This window comes from Trichoderma reesei (assembly GCF_000167675.1).
Source record: "Trichoderma reesei QM6a unplaced genomic scaffold TRIREscaffold_5, whole genome shotgun sequence".
NCBI classification, from domain to species: domain Eukaryota; kingdom Fungi; phylum Ascomycota; class Sordariomycetes; order Hypocreales; family Hypocreaceae; genus Trichoderma; species Trichoderma reesei.
In genome coordinates, this window is record NW_006711152.1 from 1,595,156 (window position 1) to 1,621,470 (window position 26,315).

The 26,315-nt window shown below is 54.4% G+C and overlaps 10 protein-coding genes across 10 annotated transcripts; 4 read left to right on the forward strand and 6 right to left on the reverse strand.

Annotated features, from left to right (window-relative positions):
- Nucleotides 1–232: 232 nt before the first annotated feature.
- On the forward strand, nucleotides 233–2,880 carry TRIREDRAFT_58783 (uncharacterized protein; the record flags this gene model as incomplete). The annotated part of the gene is made up of 2 exons (XM_006963712.1): nucleotides 233–1,895; nucleotides 1,949–2,880. The coding sequence occupies 2 exons, from the start codon at nucleotides 233–235 to the stop codon at nucleotides 2,878–2,880; spliced, it is 2,595 nt and encodes an 864-aa protein (XP_006963774.1).
- A 607-nt stretch (nucleotides 2,881–3,487) lies between these two features.
- Nucleotides 3,488–5,671, reverse strand: TRIREDRAFT_121095 (uncharacterized protein; the record flags this gene model as incomplete). Its single annotated transcript, XM_006963916.1, has 2 exons — nucleotides 3,488–5,250; nucleotides 5,431–5,671. The coding sequence occupies 2 exons, from the start codon at nucleotides 5,669–5,671 to the stop codon at nucleotides 3,488–3,490; spliced, it is 2,004 nt and encodes a 667-aa protein (XP_006963978.1).
- Nucleotides 5,672–6,211: 540 nt separating this feature from the next.
- On the reverse strand, nucleotides 6,212–7,420 carry TRIREDRAFT_58479 (uncharacterized protein; the record flags this gene model as incomplete). The annotated part of the gene is made up of 1 exon (XM_006963917.1): nucleotides 6,212–7,420. One exon carries the CDS (start codon nucleotides 7,418–7,420, stop codon nucleotides 6,212–6,214), a length of 1,209 nt encoding a protein of 402 aa, XP_006963979.1.
- A 698-nt stretch (nucleotides 7,421–8,118) lies between these two features.
- TRIREDRAFT_105729 (uncharacterized protein) lies at nucleotides 8,119–9,552 on the reverse strand (the record flags this gene model as incomplete). The annotated part of the gene is made up of 3 exons (XM_006963918.1): nucleotides 8,119–8,694; nucleotides 8,745–9,045; nucleotides 9,098–9,552. The coding sequence occupies 3 exons, from the start codon at nucleotides 9,550–9,552 to the stop codon at nucleotides 8,119–8,121; spliced, it is 1,332 nt and encodes a 443-aa protein (XP_006963980.1).
- Nucleotides 9,553–11,109: 1,557 nt separating this feature from the next.
- On the reverse strand, nucleotides 11,110–12,859 carry TRIREDRAFT_46763 (uncharacterized protein). The gene has a single exon (XM_006963531.1). It carries the CDS (start codon nucleotides 12,755–12,757, stop codon nucleotides 11,180–11,182), a length of 1,578 nt encoding a protein of 525 aa, XP_006963593.1. The 5' UTR covers nucleotides 12,758–12,859; the 3' UTR covers nucleotides 11,110–11,179.
- Nucleotides 12,860–15,403: 2,544 nt separating this feature from the next.
- On the forward strand, nucleotides 15,404–16,000 carry TRIREDRAFT_46764 (uncharacterized protein). The gene is made up of 2 exons (XM_006963532.1): nucleotides 15,404–15,526; nucleotides 15,584–16,000. Exons 1-2 carry the CDS (start codon nucleotides 15,443–15,445, stop codon nucleotides 15,734–15,736), a joined length of 237 nt encoding a protein of 78 aa, XP_006963594.1. The 5' UTR covers nucleotides 15,404–15,442; the 3' UTR covers nucleotides 15,737–16,000.
- A 644-nt stretch (nucleotides 16,001–16,644) lies between these two features.
- Nucleotides 16,645–17,223, forward strand: TRIREDRAFT_32203 (uncharacterized protein; the record flags this gene model as incomplete). Its single annotated transcript, XM_006963494.1, has 1 exon — nucleotides 16,645–17,223. A coding segment is annotated over one exon (579 nt), but the record flags the coding sequence as incomplete, so codon positions are not given.
- A 423-nt stretch (nucleotides 17,224–17,646) lies between these two features.
- Nucleotides 17,647–19,862, reverse strand: TRIREDRAFT_121098 (multicopper oxidase; the record flags this gene model as incomplete). Its single annotated transcript, XM_006963919.1, has 3 exons — nucleotides 19,335–19,862; nucleotides 18,452–19,232; nucleotides 17,647–18,386 (listed from the first exon to the last, which is right to left on the reverse strand). Coding segments are annotated over exons 1-3 (1,899 nt in total), but the record flags the coding sequence as incomplete, so codon positions are not given.
- A 1,370-nt stretch (nucleotides 19,863–21,232) lies between these two features.
- On the forward strand, nucleotides 21,233–23,266 carry TRIREDRAFT_21960 (phospholipase C; the record flags this gene model as incomplete). The annotated part of the gene is made up of 3 exons (XM_006963488.1): nucleotides 21,233–21,356; nucleotides 21,423–21,787; nucleotides 21,860–23,266. The coding sequence occupies exons 1-3, from the start codon at nucleotides 21,245–21,247 to the stop codon at nucleotides 23,264–23,266; spliced, it is 1,884 nt and encodes a 627-aa protein (XP_006963550.1). The 5' UTR covers nucleotides 21,233–21,244.
- Nucleotides 23,267–24,799: 1,533 nt separating this feature from the next.
- On the reverse strand, nucleotides 24,800–26,068 carry TRIREDRAFT_58525 (uncharacterized protein; the record flags this gene model as incomplete). The annotated part of the gene is made up of 1 exon (XM_006963920.1): nucleotides 24,800–26,068. The coding sequence occupies one exon, from the start codon at nucleotides 26,066–26,068 to the stop codon at nucleotides 24,800–24,802; it is 1,269 nt and encodes a 422-aa protein (XP_006963982.1).
- Nucleotides 26,069–26,315: the final 247 nt, after the last annotated feature.

Sequence of the window (26,315 nt, forward strand, 5' to 3'; positions counted from 1 at the left end):
CCGCCGGGGCCAGGAGAACGTGGCTGCGTCTGCGGCTGCATCTGCCTCTGCCTCTGCGTCTGCTTCTGCATCCGCCTGCGTGCCAATTTCACGCTGCGGCAGGGCAAGACACTCGCCGTCACCTCCCCGAGACTCGCAGGCCGTCCGGCCTGTTGGACCAAGACACACCTGCACCTAGTCGTCGCCCTGCGGCTGCCCGCTGCCCGCCATGGACCGCTCCTCTATAGATGCCATGCCTCCCCCTATCCCGCCGCGCGCCCACCGTGTCCATCCCTCGCAGCGCAACCTCAACCGCATCTCGACCGCGCCGACCGCAGCCGCCCGCAAGCGATACGCCATCCAGCCTGGCAGCCCCGAGATCATCTCCAGCCTCATCACCAGCCTGAGTGCCATCGCCGAGCCTGCCAACCACCACTTCGACTCGGGCTTGGCCACCAGCCTGTCCCTACCGACGAGCCCCGATCTCGGCCACAGCTCCAGGAGCGGCTCTGGCAGCTTCGGCGTCGACTACGGAGCCTACAGGCAGTCTTCGCTTCACGACGACCACAGCGGACCCGTCTCCCTCGACGACCTTGCCGCGAGCCCGCCCGTGATCCGCACCTCGAAGCCCCCGAGCGGTTTCTCGCCTCTGACCGCGCCGCAAAGCCCTCGCAGCCATCGCAGCACCAGCCGCGAGAGCGGCTTCAGATCCTTTATACGAAGCGCCGCAAGCTCCCGCCCGTCGTCCACGGGCTCCTTCGCCTCCAAGAATGACGATGCGCGCAGCATTGGAAACCTGTCTGTAGAACGTGGCTCTGCGCCGCATCCGGAGCTCAGGCCGCGCCGCTCGCTCGACAGCTGGGGAAAGAAATCGGGGCGCGGCAGCAAGGTGCTCAGTTATATGGGCTCCAAAGAGCACCTTCGCGAACCACATATTGACAGGAAACGTGCTTCTTCTACCTCAGTTGTTGGCGGCAGCGCAGCAGCATCAGCGGCCAGCACTCAGACCGGGTCCAAGACGGATAACTTCTTCGTGGGAGGCGCCATCACCGAGGAGCCGACAACGGTCACGACATATGATTCACTGCTGGGAGACGGCCTGCATCACATTCCAGTTCGCGATTCCAGCTTGCGCAACTCGAGCTCCAGCAGGAAGCGATCCAGCGCTCGACGATCAGCCAAGGACGGCGACTTGTCCGTGAGCGATAAGATGTTTGAATCCGCCGACTTCAGCCGCCGCGACTCGGTGAAAATGAAGCATCGCCGCTCAGGCTCCGACACTGGCAAGGCGTATTCACACGAGGAGGAGAAGCCTCACCATAAGCCACGGCGGATAGCGTCCAGCACCTACCTGAGCGTGGACTACATCGCGGAAGAGAAGGAGGAGGTCGAGGACGACGGAGCCCCCTTTCCCTCAGTTTCGCAAGGGCGTCGTCGGGATGAATTCGACCGCAAAGACCATCGGCTCTCTACCCGCACACTCCCCAGCCCCAACGAAGCGCTCAAACTGAAGCGCAGCAGCTCCAGGCTGAAGCGCCTCTCGGCGCCCCTCAGTCCGCACGAGACCAAGCGAGCCACCGAGGAGTCCGTTCAGCCCACCAAGCCCACGGGTTACGAACGACCCCAATCAGCCGATTCCATCGATGACGCTGTCGAATCTTACCTCTGCTCTCCGCGGTTGTCTCAGAAGATTCGTCATCCCCAAACCGGCCGCATCATTTCGTTTTCAGAAGTCGGAGACCCCGAGGGCTTCGCGGTTTTCTGCTGCGTGGGAATGGGCTTGACGAGATACATCACTGCGTTTTACGACGAGCTGGCGCTGACGCTCAGGCTTCGCCTTATTACGCCAGACCGACCGGGAGTGGGGGACAGCGAGCCCTATGCTGATGGGACAAGCACTCCCCTCAGTTGGCCCGGTGAGTGCTGTTCGTACATGATTATGGATGCCTGCATACTGACCTTGTTGCAGACGATGTATATGCCATTTGCCAAACGCTCAAAATCACCAAATTCTCCCTCATGGCCCATTCGGCTGGCGCCATCTACGCCCTGGCCACGGCTCTCCGCATGCCCCAGCACATTCGAGGCAAGATTCACCTCCTTGCGCCATGGATTCCGCCCTCCCAGATGAACGTCTTCGGATCCTCCCAAGTCTCGCCGCCATCGCACACGCTTCCCACGGCCCAGAGAATTCTACGGGTTTTGCCTACTTCGTTTCTCAAAGCAGCCAATAGCAGCTTCATGTCAGCGACCAGCTCATCCATCACAAGCTCCCTGCCCAAGAATCCCCGGCGGGCAAGACGGAAAACGGGGACCAAAGAAAGCAAAAATGCTACGCCATCTGCCGACAAGGAGAACATCAACCATGCCGCAGATGGCAAAGACTCATATGGCACACTTGCCAGCGAAGACTCGGCAGTCTCCAATGCCACGGATGCCACAGACAAGGCACTGCCTCAACCCCCACTGGATAATCAGGCGACAAGCTTCTCCCCTTCAGTAGATGCCCTCGCCGAAAAGGAGCGACAACAGACGTACGATATCCGCCTAACCCACGCCATCTGGGACCTCGCCACGACGAACGCGAACCCAGCAGTGGACTTGCTCATCTGCCTGGAAAGGCGGCATACCATCGGCTTCCGCTACGTCGACATTACGCGCCCCGTGATTATCCGTCACGGCAGCAGGGACACCAGAGTGCCCGTCGAGAACGTCAAGTGGTTGGGCAAGACGATGCGCCGGTGCGAGGTCCGCGTGCTTGAAGGGGAAGGCCACGGATTGATGGCCAGCGCCACGGTGATGGGCTCCGTGCTGATGGAGATCAGCAGGGAGTGGGAAGACGTCCAGGCTGAGGCGTTGAAAGAGCGCGAGAGGGGACGACGAGGAGCTCCAGCAAGGTGAAGGTGTGAATCGACCTCTACCGATTTTCAATTCTACACAAAGCCCGCCGCGAGGGTGAGGCTGTTTCCTTTCTATTCAATCATTTATCAACCTTTTTAATATGGCAAGCTAGGATATTAGAGCTGGACTTAAGCAGAACATACAGTCTTGGACCGCTGGATCTTTGGATAACATCTAGTCGGCAGATGGCTAATTCCATGTGCAGAAAAAATCTAGGAGGAAGGAAGAGGATGAAGATACCCCCCCGGAGGAATATATGGAGATAGAAGGAGGAGGAAGTTGCTTTACCTAGCTCGGTATGAGAAATATGCGATGAACTATCTTGCGGCTTTTAGATATATATTTGTCTGTTATACTGTGTATACTACATGTACCTACTAATCGCGCGTTCCATGTCGAGGTCTGATCTGTTTCAGCGTACATGGCGGCGTTAATATCAAGCTTCTATTCCTGCTGACCTGTGAGTCTCTCGAATGTTATCATTGCGCTTCTTCTGCCTTCTGTACATCTACCAACCAAACCACCACGACCCTGCCCAGACCCCTTGTCGAAATATCACACACAAACATCCTATAGCACACAAGATCACAATCAACACACAGGGCAATCAAGCATCAGCCAACACCCTCGTCCAATCAAACTTCCTCCACCCCTTCTTGAACCCCTCAACCCTCCCGTCAACCTTTGCCCACCGCCCCTGCTTCTTGATAACATGCGCATCAGCATCCACGATCCCGCCAAGGACCTCCCGCGCGAAGAGATCCCCCTTGGGCCACCGGTCCGCGTTCTCGACAATGTGGCCTAGCCCGCCATCCAGCGAGAACCACACGTGGAAGTAGGGCATCTCCTTGGCGATGCTCCGGCGGAAAGCGGACCGGCCCATGCCTTCTTTGGCTTTCGCCTCCGTGTCGATGATTTTGCGGTGCTGAGACCATTCTTCATCAGACGAGAGAAAGGCTTCCTTGAAGAAGGCTGGTGCCATGGCGCCTTGGTCGTACGGGATAGGCACCGCCATCATGGCAGCGTGCATATGCCTCTGCGGCGCAGCAGCATTCTCGTAAAAGACGACCTCCCGTCCCTGATCGTGATACATCCGCGTGAGGCTCTTCATGAAGTTCCGAATCTCCTCCCACTCGTCATCGTCGCACTCGAGCAGATTGTTCCGATGCGCAATGGGCACAATCACCGCCCCTCCCTCGCTAATCTCCGGCTCGGTGGGCAACGTCAGGAACACCCGCGTCGCGAGCGACACGACGGGCGCAATCGGCGGCAGGCCCTTGTCCTCCTTGTGGCACAGCGGGCAGTTCTCGAGGATGCGGTTCATCTTCTGGAACTCGCTGACGGCCATGTTCTTGAGGTTGACCTCGCTCTTGTGCACCCGCTTGGCGAGCTTCTCGGCGTTCTCGTCCATGTACTCGAGGTCGTTGTCGAACTTTGCGTCCTTGGCGATGCGCTCGGCCAGGCGCAGGCCTTCGCCTCCTGCTTGGCCCTTGGTCCGGCGCTCTTCCTGGAGCATCTGTTCAATGGTCATGTCTGTGTTTTCTTCGACGAGGCCGCGCTCACGGCCGCGCTTGTTGTCGACGGCCTTGACTTCGGCACGAGTGCCGGCCAGCTGACGGCTCTCCATGACGCCCAGGACGACGGCTTCGGGCGCGTTGATGCGGGGGGCTGCTGCGGCTGCCGCACGGTTGTATTCTTCTTCCAGTTGGGCGGCATTGGGAGCCTTCCGGAGCTTTGCCTTCATCATCTGGGCGCGCAGTCTGTTCAATGCCGTTTGGTCCATCGGCACAGGAACAGGCTGGATAGGGTTCTCCTGCATGATCTCGCCTTGGACTTCTTGGCTGACGGGTTCTGCACGCCTCTGCTCCTTTATCCGCTGGTTGTAGAGCTCGCCCGTAGGCTTGTCTTTGCTTTTGGCATCTTCGCCGTAGAGTCGTCTGCGCTCCATCTCTTCCTCTTCTTCGCGGGCGTCATCGAAGAATTCCAGGCTGCCGAATTGCTTCAAGGCAACCTCCTCGACGGGTTGTCCCGTTTCCTTCGCAGTGTTGTAGACGGCTTTCAGCTTGGTCATTCGCCACTTTGAGCCCGCGTCGCCAAACGTGTAGTCGACTGTCCTCTTGGACGTCTGCTCCTGGTTTGCCGGCGCCTTGCCGCTGTTCAGGTCCTCGAGGTGGCCGCTGTTGAGCTCGCGACTGTGTATCACTCGTTTGGGAGGTTCGGGCGTCGGCGATCGTGGTTTGTTCTGCCCTGGACGGTGGACGTGCTCGACTTCGAAGGCTGAAGGCGCCGTCATCCAAGCATCGCGCTCCAGTGTCTTTGATCCTGGTTCTGCGTCGTCGCTCGGCTTTCTGTCTTGCTCGGCGCTGTCGTCTGTCGCCTTGTCATCACGAGATCTCTCTCCTCGATGGCGCCGCCTTCGTTGGTCGTCGGCATCGTCGTCGTCGTTGTCGCGTCTCCTCTTGTGCCGCCGATCATCGTCATCGTGCTCGCTGTGGTGTCGGCGACGGCGACGGTCGTCTCTGTCCTTGTCTCTGTCTCCTCTGTCTCTACGCCTGTCTCTGTCTCTCTCGCGCTCTCCGTCTCTCTCGCGCTCTCCGTCTCTCTCGCTGTCGCGATGGCGATGTCTGTGTCGCTCTTCGCCGTCTCGATCTCGATCTCTGTCCCGCTCTTCTCGATGGTGGTGCCTGTGCTTGTGGCTGTGGTGCCGATGCCGCTCGCGATCGTGCTCTGACTTTTCGCGCTCGGCCTTTTCGGCGGCGAGATTCTTCTCGAACTCGTCCAGCCCGTCCATGGTGCTGCGACAATGAAGCTTCAATGCGATGAGACGAGGTAAGGATTGAATGTTGAAGCTCCGAAGAATTGATGGAGCTTGGACTTTCTTACGTCAGGGCTCCTGATGTGGGCCCAGCTGCTTGCTGTAGATTTAGCGCTGCTGAACCTCAGAGTTGCACCTTGACCATCTGAAGCAAACAACATTGAACGGAATCTTCAGTATTATTTTCCTTTTAACACCATTGGACATTGGAATCATTTTCCTTTTTACACCATTGGACATTGGACCTCGTAACGCAGATTATTGTGGCCAGTCACTTTCATGAGTATACAGTATCAGGCAGAGCCCTGTAGTATCTGCAGCTAATCCAATGCATGCAGTTACCATCCCAGAAATCACAGTCACATTGTGATGGCTTCATGCTGTCAACTTGAATGTCAAACAACACTGTGACACTATATCTTTCAAATTCATCACTTCTTCTTTGCCATCCCAGAGCGTCATCACTTCAAAGTCGATCAAAGCTTGAAGCTTCATATCCTCTACAGGATCAAGTCTCTACGTCTGAGCTGCCTTGTCAAAGTCCTTTAGCATCCTGTCAAGCTCCTGATGCCTGCGGATCGCAACGTCCAACGTCGGCCACTCTCCTCCCACTGGAGCCGCCTCCTTGTCTTCCTGCTGATGCCACAGAGCATATCGGTTATACATGTCTCCCACCAACTTGCATCCCGGCGTCTGCAGCTCCTTCTGCCAGTCCTTCCACTCCGACTCCCACTCAGTCTCCGCCACCTCGTCTGTCGCATAGTCGTGAAGCTCAATCTTGACGCCTGGCATTGTGGCCGCCTGCAGAATTGGTCCAAACGGACTTGTAATCCTCAGTTCTCCGGTCTGGCCCTGGATATACCACGCATAGGGGTCTTCGCCCTTGAAAGGCGTCCCGCTTCTGTACAGCACAGACAGAGTCGCTCCCTCCTGAATGTCTGCAGCACCGGGAGCAAGCTCTCCATGAGCACTGATGAGGTCCGGGATATCGTTCTTTCGTGTACGAAGTTGCACGCCATCTTTATCCACAACACCGAGCTCTGGCCACCGAATCTGCAGCTGGCTGTGAAAGTCCTTGAACTCGCCCAGCACAGAGTGGACAAGATCAACCATGTGCGCATACAGAACGGAAAAGTGGTTGCCACCAATCGCTCGCTGGGTAAACAAGACCTCCAGAGGCCCTTCAAGGAGCGTGCCCGGCCGTTGCCCCAAGCCCATGGCGCTGAAGCCGCGAACTTGGCTGTTGAGAACCTTTCCAATCCTGCCAGATGCCAACAGCTGCTTGACCTTGGCTGCTACTGGCGAGAGTCGCGCTTGTAAGCCGATGATGTTTCTGTCACGGCCCTTCCCCTCGCCCACCAAAGCGAGACTGCGCTCGAGGCTCTCAGTGAGCGGCCATTCCACATAGACAGCCTTTCCTGCTCGAAATGAAGGCTCCACGGCGGCATAATGCTTGTCAGATTGAACGACGATCGACACGAGATCGACTTCATCGTCAGCAGCAAGCTGAGCCGGGTCGCCGTATGTCTTCACGGTAGAGGGGAGGTTGAAGTGAGTGCGAGCTCTTTCAGCTGCCTCTTTGCTGGAGTTGAGAAGCGCGACTACTTTGTATTGTGTCTGGCCTCGCGCGGACTGGAGGTATGGCAGATGAGCTGTTGCCGCCCAGGACGTGATTGCGTTGGCCGAGAGCCCAACCAGCGCAACGCGAATGAGGTTGGAAGACATGGTGGACTAGAGAAGGATACTTGATATGATGTGTTTGGGTTAAAGAGCGCATGAAACGGCTCGAGAGACATTGGCAGCTGGAGATACTTATATCCATTCATCTTGGCTTCAAGGCAGCTTACATCCCGGCGCTCTGATATAGACGGCTGGTGAGCACATGAAGGGGCATGAGGTCAGCGCTACAATCAAAGCAAAGTCCAGCTAGATCTGAAAGAGTAGTTGCATCTGTGGCAAACGACCAATCAAACGGCGCGAAATCGCCGTCTTTGTCAATTCCATACATGTAAGCTGATCTCCGCAGGCTTCTCGTAATCAGGCTTTTAGAAGCTCATTCACCAGCTGTTGTGAGGAACCCAAGGGCGCCTTGTCACAATCAATCAGGAGAGATGACGATGGACTCGTTCGAAATGACATGACAAGTGTATCTAGATGAGGGGCAAAATGAATGCTCACGTTAGGATGATGAGCTTCATGATTCTCGCTCGTTCCTTCGAACTCTGGGAAGGATTCTAGGAACTTATCAAATAAGTGTATTGGGGATTATTGGACGTCAAGTTAGGGTATGATGATATCTAGGTAGATGGTGATGACACTATGGGTGAGAATACATTGTTGACACCCAGGTTGTATTATCCAAAACCTCTGATCGTCCTACAAAACCGGGACTCTGACTGTATGGACCAAGAACTGGAGCACACTCAGCTCAGGCCATGATCCTCGACTATTCTTGACTTCGTCCACTTTGCTGTCGTAGTTTGCAAATGACGTCTCGCCATAACAGCCCGTCGAGAAAGACCCTTGATCCTCTCCTTCACATTCTTGTATTCGGGGTCGTGTGGTCCGAATTTCACCATTTCGGAATGCGTGCGGGCAATGGCGCACATGTGCTCTGTTCCATCTTCCCATGGGCGGCAATGCGTTGCCGAAGACTTTGTGACGAGGATCGTTGGGGGTCCCGTCATTCTCCATTGGCCATCGACCTCCTGCGCAGTTGGAGACTCGAGTGTTTCGTAGAAACAAAACACTTCCGAGTCGCCTTCGCTGCCAAGGGCCCTGTGAAAGTCTCGTTGCTGTATGCTGAGTATTTGCGAATTCATGCGGCTCATGGACTCAATCAGGAAGCGGTTGGGTCCGTCTCTGACCATGGGAATAAGGGAGCTGATATCCATGCCATCATGTGGCGTTCCGAAAAAGACAACGCCGTATATAGAACGAAAGAGTCTTTTGTCATCGGGGATTTTCGATCTCGACATTGTTATCAGTGACTGCCTGATCTTTAATGACATGACAGGAAATGATGGCAAAAGTGAGTTGGTATGCTAACCTGCTTGATGATCAGTCCTCCCAGGCTGTGGCCGATAAGGATGATTGGTCTGGTCGGCGAGGCACCCACCGATGCGAGAAGGCTGTTATGAAACGTTGTGCTCAAGTCTTCAATATTTTGCATACACTTGCTTTTCGCAACAGCCGATTCATAACCGTAGACCATGACCCTCGCCATTGGCTTGCCATCGGTCTCTGAGGTGACATGCCCTGGAAGAGAATCTCGCAACCACATGTGTGTACCTTTTCTCTCACGGAAAGATCCAAAGGCATGGCCTCCTAAACCAGACAATGCAACAATACTAGATACGATGAGCCAATGTCATCACATGCTACTATGCAATGGCGGCTTACTCAATTTTGTGATCGTCGGGAGGCGGCGCGTAAAGAGTCGTTATGCCCAGGAAGTCCTTTTCAACGACAAGCCATTGCTTCGCACCTGGTTGAGTATTTGGAAGCTCCGGTACCCGAATTTGCCAGCTTTGAACATTCCGAAAATTGGAGGGAGCATTTCCCAAGGTGGCCGTGGCTGTCTGGAAGTCGGTATTTGCTTCGTGGGCGAGTGACTTTATGGACACATCTGCAATGTTGGTTTCAGCCATCAGGACTTTTCGAAGTACTTCGCGGTCCCAGTCAATTGGGATACCGCTGATCCGAAAGGTTAGATCATGTGGAATTTTAGGGCGTTCAGATCGCTCAGGCTTGACAGTACATCGTGTAAGTCGTTGCAAGACTAGTCGATAGGATACGATTGTAAGGAAGACAACAAAGGCTAGAAGGCATGTGTAGTTATTCTCGATGGTGCCCATGGCGATGATTATTCCTACTCTTTGCTGACCTGTGAGTCAAGAACTTGCACTCGGCATTTTGTACCCAGCGAACATTGGGCTGGGAGTGTACAGCATTCAGCCTCATAAGTTGAAGGAGGAGACATGACTAGGCTGTGCATTATGGGGTGCAGGGATAACTGCCGGACAACGTAGGTAGTAAGAGCAACTTAACTGATATGATATCATTACTCAGTTTCTCATCCGAAATCTCTTTTCGACATTCTCTATTGAGCTGAACCTTGCAGTCGAAGTAATTCCAGCTATTTGAATGGATTGTTTGCCGTTGTTACTTCTGTAAAAATAGAGCCATCTGCTCTTCAGGTGTCACCAGGTTAGCGGTATATCGTGTAAGTCGCCTCAAGGCCTAGACTAGTATTTGGTTCCGATTGTCGACTCATGGTAGCAAGCAGGCTGAAGTCAACTCCCCATATCGAACCCAAGGGCCCGGAATTGCTGCGCCAAAAGTCCTTGCAAATGGTGAAGTTGATTCGTGATTGCCGCTTGGTTTCGCTGCATCACAATGGACGACACTGATGCGCGTGAAACCCGGCGGGGCTCCAAGCATGTAAGGCACATATAAGCGCCTCGGACGATGAAACGGGCGGTTAGGCAGACTGTCACTCACATCCCCGTTCCGTTTCGGCCATGAATTTACAGTTGATAGCCAGGTAAGGCTCATTCATCTGCATCGTCAGACTTACTAGTATGTCTGGAGAATTGCCGCCTAGACTAGGTATGGAGCGAAACATCCGCATACTCCTACGGCGACCATCTAAGTCGTAACACAGATCAACGTGATGACCTCAATGTCGAAATCAACTTATAGTACCCCAATCTATCTATCCGTCGTCTTCACGCTTCTACGCTGAAACTGATGAAAGCAGGAAAACAATCTCGTTCCTGGACTTTCCTCCCCAGGCAATTGTTGTTTTTGCCAGACTACTAGCCTATAGCTTAAAGTAAGGGAACAATTTTCAATTAGCGGCCTTAGCTCAGCTGGGAGAGCGTCAGACTGAAGTTCCAACTTCAATCACCTGTTATCTGAAGGTCGTGTGTTCGATCCACACAGGCCGCAAATTTTTGCTTTTTGCCCAGAATTCTCTGCCTTTCTTCTCATCTGATTCTCTACTCTCTCCTGCACTCCCATTTTGCTCTTTTTGCTTCTTCCCATTTCGGTCCCTCTAATCCTATGACGAGTTTCTATATGTCTTGCTTGTCTTGATGGGAGACTCGTTGGCTAAACCGAGCTGAACCAACTCCCATTGCAGTCAGTGAAAGCTTGTCGCAGAGATCGCAGGCATGACCTCTATGAACAAACGCCCATCATCTCAATGTGCTCTTTATATCTCACATTCTTTACGCCATGTCTAACTCAATTGTCCACCCATATGTACAAGACGATACCCATCCTGCATGCATGTTCGCCCTCTCTCGCGGAATATCTACCCCGCTCGCTATACTCCAAAGATTGTGACGCATGTACGAAGAAAATATGAACAACCGTGTTCAGTTGCAACCCAATGATGGTAATCATCTAGAACGATAAAGCGCGCCCAAACTCCCATGAAATGCACGACAGACGACAAATCTTGTCTGGATAACGCCCCTACAGCTCTCCGTCATCGTCAGAGTATCCGATCCTGTACGTGGTCAAAACGGCAGCGTGATCCGACGTCCACTCATTGTTCCGCTGATTCGGCTCTGGAGTGGGCTCACCGGCGACAAGTGTCTCTGACGAGAGAACTTTGAGGCTGCGACCCTTGTGGAAGACAAAGTCGATTCGGTCCAATGGCTCGGGCCGGCCGTTGTTGTCGAGGTAGATGGGCGACCAAGTGATGCCCGGCTCGGCGTTGGGATCGGGATGCGCCTCGCGGAACGAGTCGATCAGACCCGACTGCATGGGGAATTCGGAGCTCGGCCAAGGGACGAAGCCAGTGCCGCAGTGGGCTTTCTTAGTTGCGTCTGTCCAGTCGAGGTGAGACGGCGCGTTGAAGTCGCCGGTGAGGAGGACGGGGATGTCGTCGGCCTCGGCAAGGGCACCTTGCATGGCGCTGACGATTTCCATGATTTGCGGCGTGCGGCCGGACTGGTACTCCCGGTTGAGGACCTCGGCCAGGGGCAAGTGGTCGAAGCAGAAGTCGTATGGTCCGTAAGGATTGTATCCTAGATGAACGTTCCACATGATGAGCTGACTCTTGCGGCCATCCAGCTCGATGCGGATCGATCCACCGGCGGCCTGCTCCGGAAATACCTCGACGATGGGATAGCGACTGATGATGCCGACTTCCTTGGGGCTCTGCCAGTAGTACCAGCCAAGCGCCTGCGCGAGGCGGGTTGCCTGGCCGTTCCAGCTCTCCTGCAGACCGACGATGTCGACGTTTGTGTTGATGAGGAAGCGGACCTGTTTGTTGTGGTAGTCGTCGACGTTGGTGCCGCCGAACCACATGTTGAAGGACATGACCTTGAGTTCGCGCACCAGCGGCTCATTCTTGGCCCGAACAGGGATTTTGACCTGGATGGTGGCAGAGGAGCCATCGCTGGCCGTCGCCTTGACCACAAAGCTGGTGTCCTTGTCCTTGGGGCCCGGCGTGCCGAAGATGGTTCCGTCCTTGGCGACCTTGACCCATTCGGAGCCGTGGGTGGTGACCTTGGTGAACTTGGTCTCGTCGTCCTTGGGATTGGCAATCAAGCGGCCTAACCTGGCCTTGAAGGGGCTGCCCTGGTGGGCATTCTGGGTGATGATGCGGTCGTTGATGAACTCGATAGGTCCCGAGCCGGGCACGATGACGTCGATGGGCTTCGCAAGCCACTGGTAGCCATCCTTGGCCAGGAAATAGGCCCTGTAGTAGCCGGCAGATAGACTCGAGACGTCGACGTGCACCTCACCGTTGCCGTCAGGCGCATACGCCCAGGTCAAGGAGCCTGCGACGAATTCTTCATTGTCAGGGCCTCCATAGTATGTCTCGTAGACGCCGATCCAGTTCTTCGGGTCGGGGTTCGGCGTTGAGTAGTTGAATGTGAAGAGCGACTGTCCGTCTTCGAGGGAAAGCGTTCCGGGAAGCGCATCACGAGGAGCCTTTGAGCTGAAGTCAATGGCAGCGGCTGATGATGGAGAGGCGAAGAAGAGGGAGATGGCGGCGACGGCGGCGGCAGTCGCTGCGGGAAATAGTGAGGGGAGCCTCATTGCTCCGGGTCTCTTGTGGTGGGTTGTCTGTTCAAAGGGGATGTAAATAGAGTAAACCGGGAGAGGGATCTGTTTTAATATCTCACTTGGTCGCAGATCCGGCAGCAAGACGGCGTCGGTTGAGCTATTGTACTGCTCTATTTACAGTAGTGAAGGCTTTTAGTGTGACCGAAGAAGGGCGTCGTCATCGATCTCTTATATGGAGAGCACGGGTCCACAGAGGTCCAGGATAGTCCGGGTAGAAGCTGGTGATGGCGTCGTTAGTTGTCTGGTACCTCACGGCTCCCCGCTGTCAAGCGACGGCATCACGAGCCTGCCGGCACTTTCAGACCCTGTGCATCCATCTTGCTATGCCTCTGAGATGCAAGCAGTATAGAGACACCTCATGCAGGTGAGGGATATCGCTCATGATTGTCAAATGCTTTGGCAGCGTGAGAGCACGCATCAACCTGTGCTGCAGGGACTATAGCGGTCGAGGGCCCTAAACTAGCGGCGACTCGGAGGAGTGTGTACAGTGGGCGACCTCCGCTATGAAGTTTCTGTCCGGGGCTACGCGTACATTGCAGGGTTGAGACGCGTACCTCTCATGTACAGTCTGTCGGCACCAAGGGGAAATCGCCTGGAACTGAAGGGGGGGCAGCAGCAAGATGGAATGGACGAGCGTCAGCCAGCCAATCATCGCAGCTCGTGGTTGCTTGGCAGCCAGCCTTTACGTCGCCTCATGATTCGGCACTTGGCTTCACGTGGCGGCATTTCAGACGCATCAAGAGAGATCTCAGGGTCTTTTTTCATGTAATGAGAGTCATGTCTGGCGGACTTGTGCGTGCATGAAGCATACAGAGTTGAGCAACCACTCCGATTTAGCAGGAATGTCATGGACCTACGTTGGTGGTCTTCCCCTTGTCTTTGGAGTACCGCGTGCATGTAGGTGATGCTTTGCAAAGTCTTGGATGAGCCGGAACAGTCTCTTTTCTTCACCGACAAGGACATCATGCGCCAGAATCACTTCTTAGTCTTTCAGAGCAACATGATACTTGAGTCATGGGGATGTTGGGCGCTTATAATTGTTCAGTGGCGTCTCGAACGGCTCAAGATGCCGGCGCTGGATTGATGGCATCGCGATGTAACGTCGTGGTACGTCCGGCTGATTCCATCACCAGATTGGCTGCTGAGCTTCTGATATAGCCCACGGTATAGCAAGCTTGCTGTTGGATACATAGGTACCTAGGTAATCGGGACCGGCGAAAGGAATGGGGCCTGGCACGAGATGGCTGAGCGCTTGTTTACCCATTCAAGGCCCCCCCTTAGTTGCGTTATTCGGGTTAGGGTTGGGAGATTTGGACTTTATGAGGCTCTGAAATTATCTGGGGTTGGTGGTTTAGGGAACTGCCAGTTACATGTACACTTCGCAGGAAGCCCGACACGTTGACCTAACCAGAATCAATCCCCATATAGTGAGGGTGATATCGAAAACATAGAAGTTGTAGCTTGATTGAGGTCCTTATTCTCGTAGTTCGACTCCCAATGGAGATGATACTGATTATGCCATGTGAGAGTTCCTTGCAAGTTAGATTGCTCATCGCGTCTCTCGTCCCGAAACTGCTTACGCATGGAATAGACGAGACTTGCTCATATTCCGTGTCTAGAACTTTGTGAGATGGCTCGCATCAAGGATCTATTCGCAAGCAGGGTGCCCCCACTGATATAGATATCCCATGAAGCATCGACTCGAGTAATGGTCTCTTGGTCTCATAGCCTCGGTATCATGCAACATGCAGTCAACTCGTGTATGTCCTTGAATGAGACCAGAATTGCAGATAGCGCTCCGAAGTAACATGTGTGAGGCAATTGCTATGCTTGGCATTCCTTCATGTCGCTATCTCCTTGATTATGGCTGTATTCTAGTATTGTCGGATAAGACTCAGATCACGGTATCAGCGAAAGATCTTAGTTGCGTCCTCGTCACACATAAGAGCAGTAATCTTCCAACTAGAGGAAGAATGACGACGAGCTTGCAGCATATATAACCACCTTATCTTCAATGAGGAGATGATATACCTCATGAATATACCGACATGTTCTCAGTTCCTCAGCCTTCCGAGACGGTCCGGCACCACCGTCCGAATGGTCACGAGGACCTTAATAATAGAAACACATACAGTACAGACATCGATACCCCAATGCGGCGAACAGCAGACCAGCAATAATTCTCCATTCGCCCACCATCTGCTTAGCCGAAAGCTTGCCTGATGCTGCATACCGTCTGTCTCAAAACCCCGCGATTGGACAATGGCGCACATCGACAACTAAGCACAGTAGCATTGCCACGGATCAGCGCATATCGAAACCTGGTCCGGCATACAGTTCTCCGTCATTGTTGGAAACTGTCTCGCCTGACAGCTGGTGATGGCTGCGCAGCCAAGGCGGGGTATCAGCGCTGCGATTCGAGAATATGCGGTTGATGGCCCTCATCATGACGTTGATGGCGACGACTGCCGGCAGACCATCACGCAGCTCTCGCCTGATGACGAAAACTCAGTTTGGGGGGGAGCTGTGTGAGAGCTATAAGACAGCTTGCTTCTTGTCCTTGCCACTACCGCTGCGTTTAATCTCCATTGACTTTGCAACTGCTACGTGATCATCTCATCAACACAACATTGAAGAAGCTCGAGACAATCTCTCAAGATGAACCCAAACACCGGCATCACAGACGAGGCGGCCATTGAGGGCCACGACCTCATTCACAACGCCGAGGTTGAAGAGCAAAAGGTAAGTTTCAGGGAATAAAAGCTTTCAGCTAACGACATGGGATTAACTCTGGCCAAGGCGCACGGCGACCACGCGCTGACGCAGCCGGACGAGGGCGATGAGCCGCTCAACGCAACAAAACAGACGGAGACGGGCGCTGCCCCGGGACACACTCAGCGTCGCCACTCGGCGATGGACAAGGTCAAGGAGGCGCTGCATCTCAAGAAATAAAGAAACAAATTATCAACACTAAATGATTTCTATGATGCTGGGCGGATGAGCAATTCTGATTCAACGTCGGTGGTGAATGGCGGCGACCCAGACAAAGGGAAAATGAGATGGGAAAAAAAAAACCTAAAGATGGCGCGTGTGGTGTCAGACAATGAATGAATGGCTCTGTGTTTGATTACACTTGTGTACTATTAACAATTCCCCACATCCGCCCTCATTCTTGTCGTCTTATCTACGCTTCAATACCATGAGTTCTTCTATTAATTCAATGTTTGTTTCTTTGCACTTGTTTGATGCCCTTGTGAACTCTTTGGTACCTGTCGCAGCCAGACAAGCAATAGCTCCCCCATACTACTCGTAACATACCTTATCCAGACTCTGGAGCAGAACTGGTGGAGCTTATCCACGTTTTACCGCCAACGGCCCCATCGGGAAAGGCTGCAGGTGGGCTGTTTCTGCTAACCTAGACAGGCCTAGGCCCAGTGCTCGCCTACGGATTTTCCCCCTGACCAGCACCACCAAATTTCCCCGGATTCGCTGCCATCGCGATTGTCGAGCCGTTTTTTCTCCCCTCTGCCATGCAGCCTCGTCCCGATGCGCGAAATTGACGCTCTTTGAGCCTCGCGCGCTTCGTCCTGTGCCCTCGCCGCAACGGCGCCAAATCGCCGCCTGTCACTCCTTATTGTCTTGATCTGTTCGCTCATTGAATCGCTGGCCCCGGTCTGGCCAAGTGACGAGTCAGTCTCTCCATTCCTTATGACGACGCTCTCGTGATGCTCTTCAGCCTCCACTCTCTCATGGCAACGCTCATGGCAACGCCCGTGGCGTTTCTGCCCCTGCTGGCGTCTGCTGCTGTCGCCGCTTCAATCCCTCGCGACGACAGCTCCTCTTCATCGTCCTCGAAAATTGTCTGGGCGACGCCCCACGACAGCTACTCGTCGTCCATCGGCGTGCTGGGCTGCAAGGTCAACACCAACCGAGTCGCCTACTGGCCCGACTCCGTCGACTGCAACAACATCTGCGTCTCTCTCCAGTACCAGGGCCGCCAGGTCTATCTGCTGCGCGTGGACCAGTCCCAGGGCGCCCACGACGTCAGCTACGATGCCTGGAACTATCTCTACACGGGCTACTCCGCCACCGACAAGCCCTTTGCAGGAGGCCCCGTCGAGATGACGACGCAAAACGTCGATGCGTCCAAGTGCGCGAGCCTGCTCCACACAAAGGGCCACAAGCTCCCTCTCAGCGCGGCGAACAGCATGAACTTCCTGTCTAGCTGTCTCGAGCAGGAGAACTCGTGGGTTGCAGACAACTATGTCCTGTACAATATCCTCGACTCGATCTGCACCCTCGGACAGGACCAAGTCTGCACTCTGGACTGGCCCAATGCCAATCAGCCGTCTTGTCCAGGCACCCTGGGAGTACCCGATACGCTCAAGTCACAGCCCGTCTGGAACATCCAGTATCCTTCTGGCGACAAAGTGCTCGCCGGAGCGCCACCAACGGTGCCCACTGGCGTTCCGGTCCCGGCACCGAGTGAAGGTGGTGACGATGAGAACGGCGCGCACAGCCTGGTGTGTCCGGAATTCCTCTTCCGGGTTACGATCCTTTCTTTATCTTTCTCAATATCTTTTTTGATGCTGTGGTAACCGTTACGAAAATTTCTCTGTCGAGGAATTGTTTACGTCTTGGATATGATGTTTATTCTTTGGTCAATTATACCCCCATTGTTCATATTCTGTGTATATCTTTTACAATACGTTTTTGGGCTACTATGGTTCATCAATATTTATTCCTTTTTTTTCTTCTTGTTCTTCATATGTTTCTGTTTTAATGAATGTACAATGATATCTGTCTTGGTCTCATAAGTGTTTTTCTTCTTTTGGTCTTGGGTATCTTGGTTCTTGTTTATTCCGACGCTTTGCACAACCTCGCTGCTGACTCGTCCAATCCATATATATGCTCTTCATCCTCTGGTACTCCGACCTGGAAGCCCGTCGCCATGCCTGTTCCAAGGTGTACCATCATATGGCAGTGTAGCATCCACATTCCGGGGTTGTCGGCGACAAATGACAGCACCACATGGCCTTTTCTCGGCACGCTGACGGTGTCCTTCCGGAGAGGCCTCTCCCGTTTCCAATGGCCTGGTGATTTGTCTTCCGGTGTTTCGTAAGGGTTATAGCTCCCAAGCTTGGCATTGTCTGCCCGGAAGGAGGACAGGACGTGGAAAGAATAGCCATGAAGATGGAATGGGTGTGAACCATCGTCAAGGTTGTTGATCACCAGCTTGACCTTTGTTGGCTTTGACCCGCTGCCGATGAACGGGACGAACTGGTTCTCGTCCCAGGATGACCGGTTCAGTGACAGCAGCGGCGGCGACTGTGGTTGCCAAACCGTGTGATTGACGAAGCCGAGCGGCTTGTTTCCGTGCACCGCAAGCTTCTGAGTCGAGACGTAGAGCAGAACAGTTTGTTCTTCTTCCGCCGTGGCGATGGGAGATGGCTCCTCGGTGGCAGAAAGGGACGCTAGATCAAGATGACTGCTGCTGAATCTCAAAGGGGGCGCCTGGTCCCTATCATGAGCCGTGACTGTTTTCGGTAGAGCTGGAAAGGTATGGTTGGGGTTCAACGCCGGGTTGCCGAAACGAAGATTCCTATGGGGTGTTAGAGGATTGTTTGCCTTTTGAGAGTACAAGAGGTATGAGGTGGGATAACTCACTCATGATCTAGATATACGTTGAACCACGGCTCCGCCGCCTGATCAGTCTTCCACTTGAGCAACAAATCAACCCTCTCTCCGGGATAGAGAGTACCAATGGAATCAGCCGGCTTCGAATCCACCTTGCAGCCTCCATCCATGTGTGTCGGCTGGAGGGAAGCCCCGTCAACGCCGACAGTCAAGCCGGCGACGGTGCCTGTGTTGACAACTCTCAGCAGCGTCTCCCCTGTAGCCTTCTTGATCAGAGGCGGGAAGTTGCTCAAGCTGGTTGCCTTGCACTTGACAGGACGAGCCGGCACGGCCATGGAGCAGTCGTATCGGCCACGGCCGTTGATGACGATGGAATCCGGCACGGGCTCGTTGCCTGCACTCGCCGGGCTGCTGTACCAATCGAGGACATCACTTTGCCGGCGATGGAACCAGTCACCGATGAGGAGCAGTGCTTCGTCACTTGCAGCCTCATTGTCGCTCCGATGTTGTCTCGGCTCGTGAATCACCAACCCGCCAAAGAGGCCGTCCCCCCTTTGCAGCTGGGAGTGACCGTGCCACCAGAACGTGCCGTGCTCGTCGTCGCGGATGCGAAAGTCATAGACGAACGAGCCGCCAGCGGGGATAGGACACTGAACGAAGCCAACGGCTCCGTCCATGGCGTTGAAGCCCTGCATGCGAAGGCCGTGCCAGTGCAGCGAGACGCCGTCGGCCTTGTCCTTGAGGTCATTGTGGACACGGACGATGATGCGGTCCCCGGATCGTGCCTCGATGGTTGGCCCCGGGAATTGTCCTGTTCAGAAATGTCAGCCAATCGATCCGACCACGCCCCTCGGACTGTGGCCTTCTGAGCCCTCCAGGTAAGAGGTGCTGCATGAATAATATCCTCACGCACCGTTGATCAGATACACCTCCTTCTCCACCCCATCCGGGGCTTTCGTGCCCAAAGTGACATGCCAGTCAAAGGTCAGTGTGGTGGGATCTCTTGTGGAATGCTCGGTCGGATGAAGTGGAATGGCAAGCTGGCTGTCGTCTAAGGGGGCGCCGGAAGCGTGGCGGTTCAGGGCAAACAGCAGAACAAGCAGGGAGCCCAGACAGAGTGCGACGATGAGGCCGGCAATGCGGACGAGAGCAATCCTGGGCTTTGGACGGGCCGTGGGCTCTGCAGCTGTCTCTGCCTGCCGTGCCTCGTCGATGCTTGGTTGGGTCGCCAAGTCATCGCTATCGACGTCTACTTGATCGAGCAGACGGCGGTCTTCGAGTTCGTCCCTCATTCCGATTTGAGTATTTGGACTTTTGAGCTAGAAGATTTCATCAACATGTCTCTCGACACACTCAACTCGACATAGCTCATCCGACAAAAGGGGGGGGGGACAAGCAAAAAAGTCAGGATTCCAAACAGAGAGAGAAAAAACGGCTAGAAACCGGGACACGTCATGACACAACAGATAAGAGGCACAAAACAAGCAGAAAACAACGGCGGTGATCGGACAGACAAGGCCCAAATGCCAAGACTCTCGCAACATCGGTATAAAGACGCGCGGAGGTATTCGTCACCACTCTGTCGGCATCGACTGCCGGGCCACTCGCCGCACGTGGGGATTTCGTCGTTTGATTTGTTGAATGCCCGGGTTTGTGGCGGGCCCCGCAGGAGGACGAGGCCAAAGATGCTGTTTTTTTTGCCCGGCCGGCGTTCTGGTCTAGTAGCACCGGTCTGCCAGGCTATTCTGCTATCTTGCTGGTGAGTGTTTTGTGTTGTTGTTTTTTATCAGACGATTTCCTCGGGAATGTGGGAGACGGTGTTGAAACGCCCATCTAGTAGTGTTCGGGAGGCTTACGTATCACGGCATCTTCCGTGTAAGTCAAGACACTCTCCCCAATTCTCCTCCTTCTCCTCCCCTCGCCTCTCAACACAGACTCACACAACAGACTCATGTACTAATTCATCTCCAAGCAGTACAAATGAGGCCTTTCCCGCTCTTTCTTGTCGCCTAAAGAGCTGTCTCAGTCTCCACACCTCTCGATGTCCATCATGCAGCTACAATACTACTCTGCTACTACTACTATCGTGGTCTTCGTCCTTGTGGAACCTCGCGAGTCCCCCTGCACTAACTCACCCATCCTTGCATCGGTGCCGCTCCAGCCAACCACGGCCGCCGTCACGAGGGCCACCGGGTGGCCGCTATTGGCTTCTCGCAAGCACATGTCTTGATCGTCTGGCTGCGCATCTCGCATCTGTCCTTTCCCGATGGATCCAATCACATGCTTTTGAGCGCAACATTGGACCTGGATCTTTTTTCTAGCGGCTTTGAAATTTCCTACTCCATGTCTCTTGATGAGAGACTCTACCGCTTTGAGTGCAAAAGATGGAGTGTAACGCGCTTTATCCTGTTGGCTAACCATTATCCCAACATCTCCTAAACTGCCCTTCCCTGCAGCACAAGTCCCAACCTCATGGTGATCTCCTCTCTCAACAAACAATGGCCACCTACCTTCCGCTTTGGGGCGTCGGTAGAAGGTCAGACAGGAAATGCAACATCACAGCTGTTTATCCTTTAACCGCATGATGAACCGTGACCTTCGGCACGGACAGCCGCCTTGTCGGTACGTCAGTGCTACACTGCGCTTGGCAACTCACATTGCAGTGAGGGGTGTGTGTCTGTGATGATGCGCACTGGAAGCGAAGCGTATATCATCCACGCGATGTCTGTCGTAGATCTATCTTCAGTGTGGTGAAGCTGGGCTGCAAGAAGTTCTCCCGGGCACCTCAGCTATCCTGCTTCTTGGCTGCCACCGTCAGACAAGATGCCTCGCTTCGTGACTCTTGCGCCTGCGTCGGCGACGTTGATGGCCGTCATCGGCCTTGCGAGTGCAGGCAGCCTCAAGGACATTGACCATGTCGTCCTCTTCATGCAGGGTATGATACGCAGATCTTAGTTTTTGAGCGTCGACGTCTTGAAAATTGACACCCAATAATCTGTAGAGAACCGTGCCTTTGACCACTACTTTGGCACAATGGCCGGCGTCCGAGGCTTCGCAGACGCGAACCTGCAGATGAACGACGGCGTCCCGGTCTGGAAACAAGTGACAAACTCGCAACTGACCAACGAGACCGACTACGTGACTCCCTTCTACATCAACTACCTCGGCGGCAACTGGACTGAAGCAACGCAGTGCATGGTCTCGGGGAGCAACAGCTGGCAGGAGAATCACGCAGCATGGAACTCTGGCCGCAATGATCGCTGGGCCGTGGACAACAGTCCGTACAGCATCGGCTTCTACAAGCGGCAGGACATTCCGATTCAGTTTGCCTTGGCGGATAGTTTCGTCGTTGCCGACATGTACCAGGTACGTCACCTCATACATATAGATAGGTAGGTACCTGAGGAGTAAAAATAACCATGCTGATTGGGACACCAGGAAGCTATCGTCGCCGCCACGAATCCCAACAGAGTGACCTGGCTCTCCGGCAGCGTCAACGTCCCCGGCGGCCCTCAAACCCCAGACCAGGGCGGGAACCCGTACATCGACAACAACATCACGCCGGGTTGCGAGCCCGGCGGCTTCAACTGCTACCCGCTCAAGTGGAAGACGGTGGGCGAGCACTACGAAGACGCGGGCGTGACATGGCAAGTCTTCCAGGACGCGGACAACTTCGACGACAACTCGTACGCCCGGTTCCAGCAGTTCCAGGACGCCGAGCCGGGCTCCAGTCTCTACGAGAGGGGCATGAAGGGTCTTTCGCTCGACACGTTCTACGCAAAGGCTGCCAACGGCACACTCCCCGAAGTCTCTTACATCGTGGCTCCCATGGAGCTTTCGGAGCATCCCCCGTATTCTCCGCATGATGGCGCCTGGCTGCAGCACCAGGTTGCCCAGGCCGTCCTCAACTCACCAAAGTACAACAGGACGGCCCTCATGATCTCGTACGACGAAACGGGCGGCTGGTTCGACCACGTCGACCCCTATCGCTCTCCCAGGGACACCGCCGGCGAATGGATCGATGATCCGTACGGGCAGGTGGGCTATACCTTTGTCGGGCCCGGCTTCCGGCTGCCGTTCTACATCATCTCGCCCTGGACGCGCAACGGCGGCGTGTTTTCCGCTCACAGCGACCACAACTCGCAGATTCTCTTTGTGGAGAAGTGGCAGGCCGCAAAGGGCCGCAACGTCACGACGGAAGAAATGGTTTACTGGCGCCGTAGCCACATGTCCGATCTGGTCGATGCCTTTGACTTTGACCACCCCGACTACTCCATCCCACAACTCCCTGAGCCGCAGACCCCCCATACGGATTCCAACGGAGTGTACGACGGCTCGTCGTACTGCCAGTCCTTGTACTCGGAGGTCCAGCCACCAGTTCCTTACACTGGCACCGGGGTGATTGCCGACTTGACGACTCAGGTCGAAAGGGGGTTCAAGCCGCTTCGTGGAATGCTTACCGAAGGCCGCCACCTCGTTCTCGAAGCAAACGGCTTCGCACTCACCCAAAAGACGTCCTTTTTAGGCACTATTGTCCTCAGTAGGGCGACTGAGCGACATGATGCTCCTTCTCAGAGGTGGATCGCACATGCGGTGACGGTTGGAGGGGATGAATTTACGCTTTCGGACGATAGTGGACGGAACTACATCTGTGACAACGGGCAGCTCTGCAGTGATGCTGGGAAGGCCGTTGTGTTCACGGTGGGTTACAAGTCTGGAAAGGGGTATTCGTTTGGAGTGAAGGGGACGGGACGGTATTTGGGTGTTGGGGGAAGGGGGGCCTCGAGTTATGCTTCTCTGAATGGGGGATTGGGATACTGGAAGGTGTATAGCGTGAGCTACTGACAAATATACCTAAGCTTCTTTCATTAACAAGGTGCAAGCGATATCCTATTGTCATGAGGTATTACATGGCGGGATGATTTTGTTCGATTGACATGCAGAAGGCGTGATATCTCGACAATCTAGTTCGAGAGCAGGGATCAGTAACAACTTGGCGACGTTTAAAATAATACATTCACAGGCTTGTAAGTTCAGGGGCAAAATCGGCATATCAACGAGCTGACAGGCTGGCACGACGCCAAGACAAGACCCCAAAGGTCTACAGTATATGTGCAGGGGAACATGGATCAGATCTCTTTGGGTGTCTCAGATGGCTTCAATTCCAACCGTCGCGAGAATAATTGGAACAAGAACCAGACGTTACGACTCGCAGACTACCTCAGGTAAGGACAATTCCAGCAGTTTCTCTCTCATGTTGCAGTGCGGCTGAGGTGAGAAAAGCCCAAGTTCCAGGTCAAGGACAATATCTTTCGCTATTCCGTACCTCACCATCGTATATGATCACATGTTCATTACTGGGGGTTTGCCCCTAGTGCCATATGTGTACAAACGACGGACCTCGATTCTGATTTTTCATACTCAACAATGAACACCATTTTCACCAGCAATTGGTCGGGTTGCGTCTCTGACAAGGACGGCGACTGTCTTGACGATAAATGAGGAGGAGAACTACCCTTGAAAACATCATCTTGGCAGAGAGCACACCGACGTCAAATTATGTCGTCATGTGAAGCGTTGAACCAGACACGTCTAGAGCCACAGGGAGCACGAGAAAGTCGGGGATATTGCGCACTGGGACTTGCACATATCGTGCCATCAGTCACTCGCTTCTAGATGCAACCGCCAAGTGCTAGAATAACCCTCCAAAGGCCTTGGTTCAGCGGCCATCCAAATGCTAAGGTTGATGTCCCGACTGATGACAATATTCAAGGGCAGGATCACTGTGAGATGTCAACTTGAGCAAAAGGTACAGCACCTATAGACATTACTTACCATTCGAGCAACGGCCCTCTTGCGAAGGAGAAGCACACGGCACCAGTAAAGAATCATCTGCAGTAGGCCCCCCCTCCCTCCTTGTTTGCATGAGCTGAACACGATCCATGCGTGTTTCTTACTGCTTCAGGGATCATGCCATAAGGAACTTTGGGATCATGTGTTGCTGAGTCGTCATCATCGTGATGACAACCGCTGTTAGCGACCATATGGGATGATTTCGAGTAGACGTGAGGATTCTACTCTTGTAGATGCAGACGTTGAGGCTGGATAATGCAAAATTGTGTCAGAAGATTCCCCCCTGGTCGTTGTCATCATTAGGGGGAGAATGTGACGACGTGAAAAGGGACAAACCGAATATGAGAGACTCGGTTACACGTCAACCCCCATATAACGAAGCGTCACTCCGGCACATAGAGCGTAGAGGCAGTACCAAAGAGTATTAATAACAGCCAAGAGCCATGAAAACAGTAGCAACATATCACCCATCTCCATCATAACCCCCCCGCCCCATCTTCCCCCTATTCCCTCCAACCACATCCATCACCCAACCGTCGCAATACTATCCAACTGCTCCGGCGCCGGCCTCAACCCAAAGATATCTCCCCCCGGCGGCGCCTTCAACCCCTTAACCGCCCCCCTCGCAACAGTATCCCCCTCCTGCGCCGCAGCCCTCACATTATCCGTAGCCGCATACTGCGTAAACCCCAGCTCCGGATACGTCCACGCTCTCGCTCCCCCCTTTGCCGCGGGCACAAGAAACTCCACCGCCTTGAACAGCGTCTGCCCTTGCGGCCCCTTATACCGAAACAAGTCAACGCCCACCTTTCTCGCGATAAGCGCCATCCGCAAATGCGCGCACAAGTCAAAGTTCGAATAGTGGAAGCTCCTCGTCCGAGCCAGCTCCTGCGGCTGCGAGCCGTTCGCGGTAATCTGGCTGTCGATAAAGCCCCTTGCAATCCTGGTCCTCTGCACAGCAAGAGAATGATTCCCCGTAAAGACTGCCAAGGCGGCAATCTGCATGTTGGCAAACGTCCCATGGTTGTTCTGCGCAGAAGCCTCCTCGACACCAAACGGCGAATCCGCAAGCCACGCCAAGAAGCGCTTGTTCCAGTCGACAAACTTGTTATTGTCCCGCTTCGTCCAGCCGGGCGCAGGCCCCGAGTTGAGAATCGCCACAGCGTCGACGACGTTCGTATACTCCTGGCTGAAGTCGATGATGCCAATCGACCGCCCCGTGTTCGCGCACGGAATGATCTGCGCGTGCTCCAGATTCGGATTCATCGCCGTCTTGTCGTCCAGGAACCACGTCCTCAGGATATCCGCCGCGTGCTGCGAGTACCTTTTCTCGCCGGTGTAATACCACGCCAGCGACAGCACGTACGTCGAGTTGAACATCTTGCCCACCGAGACCCTGTCCTGGTACTGGTCGACCTCGGGGTTGCGCTCGCCGTCCCTTTGGTTGTACGGACAGCCGTCGGGCGTGCTGGGGTTGGGCCACCAGTACGGTGCTTGGGACGAGTAGTCGTGGATGGTGCCGTTGGGGGGAGGCTTCGTCTTGGCGGTGACGGTCCAGGGGCCCTGGGATAGCCACGAGTCTGCCTGGGCTGTGAGGTGCTTCAGCGCCGCCTTGAGCTCCCGGTCGCCCAGGTAGAGACGCGTCTTTGCATCGACGAGACGCCACCCGTCAATGACGACCGTGTCGGGGACCTTCAGGGGCCAGAGCAGGTCCCCGAGGCCCAAGCCGGGCAGGGCATTGACGACGACGCCCGCCGCAGAAAGCAGGCCCAAAGAAAGCGACGAGAAATGCATTCCGTCTCTTAATCAAGTCGGTCAGCCAGTCAAATAAGGAATCAATGGACAAGACCTGGCTCTGCTTGAGCTGAGACTCGCCGTAAGGATGAACAGTTCAAGGACCCCCTCTCCCGATATTTATACACAAACAGCGTCTTACATATCGCACCCTCCCCGGACAGTTTCCCCAGATTTCCCCAGATTCTCCTCCAACCCTTGACCGAAAACGTTTACCCCAAATTCGCTCCAATCGAGCAATAGGAAG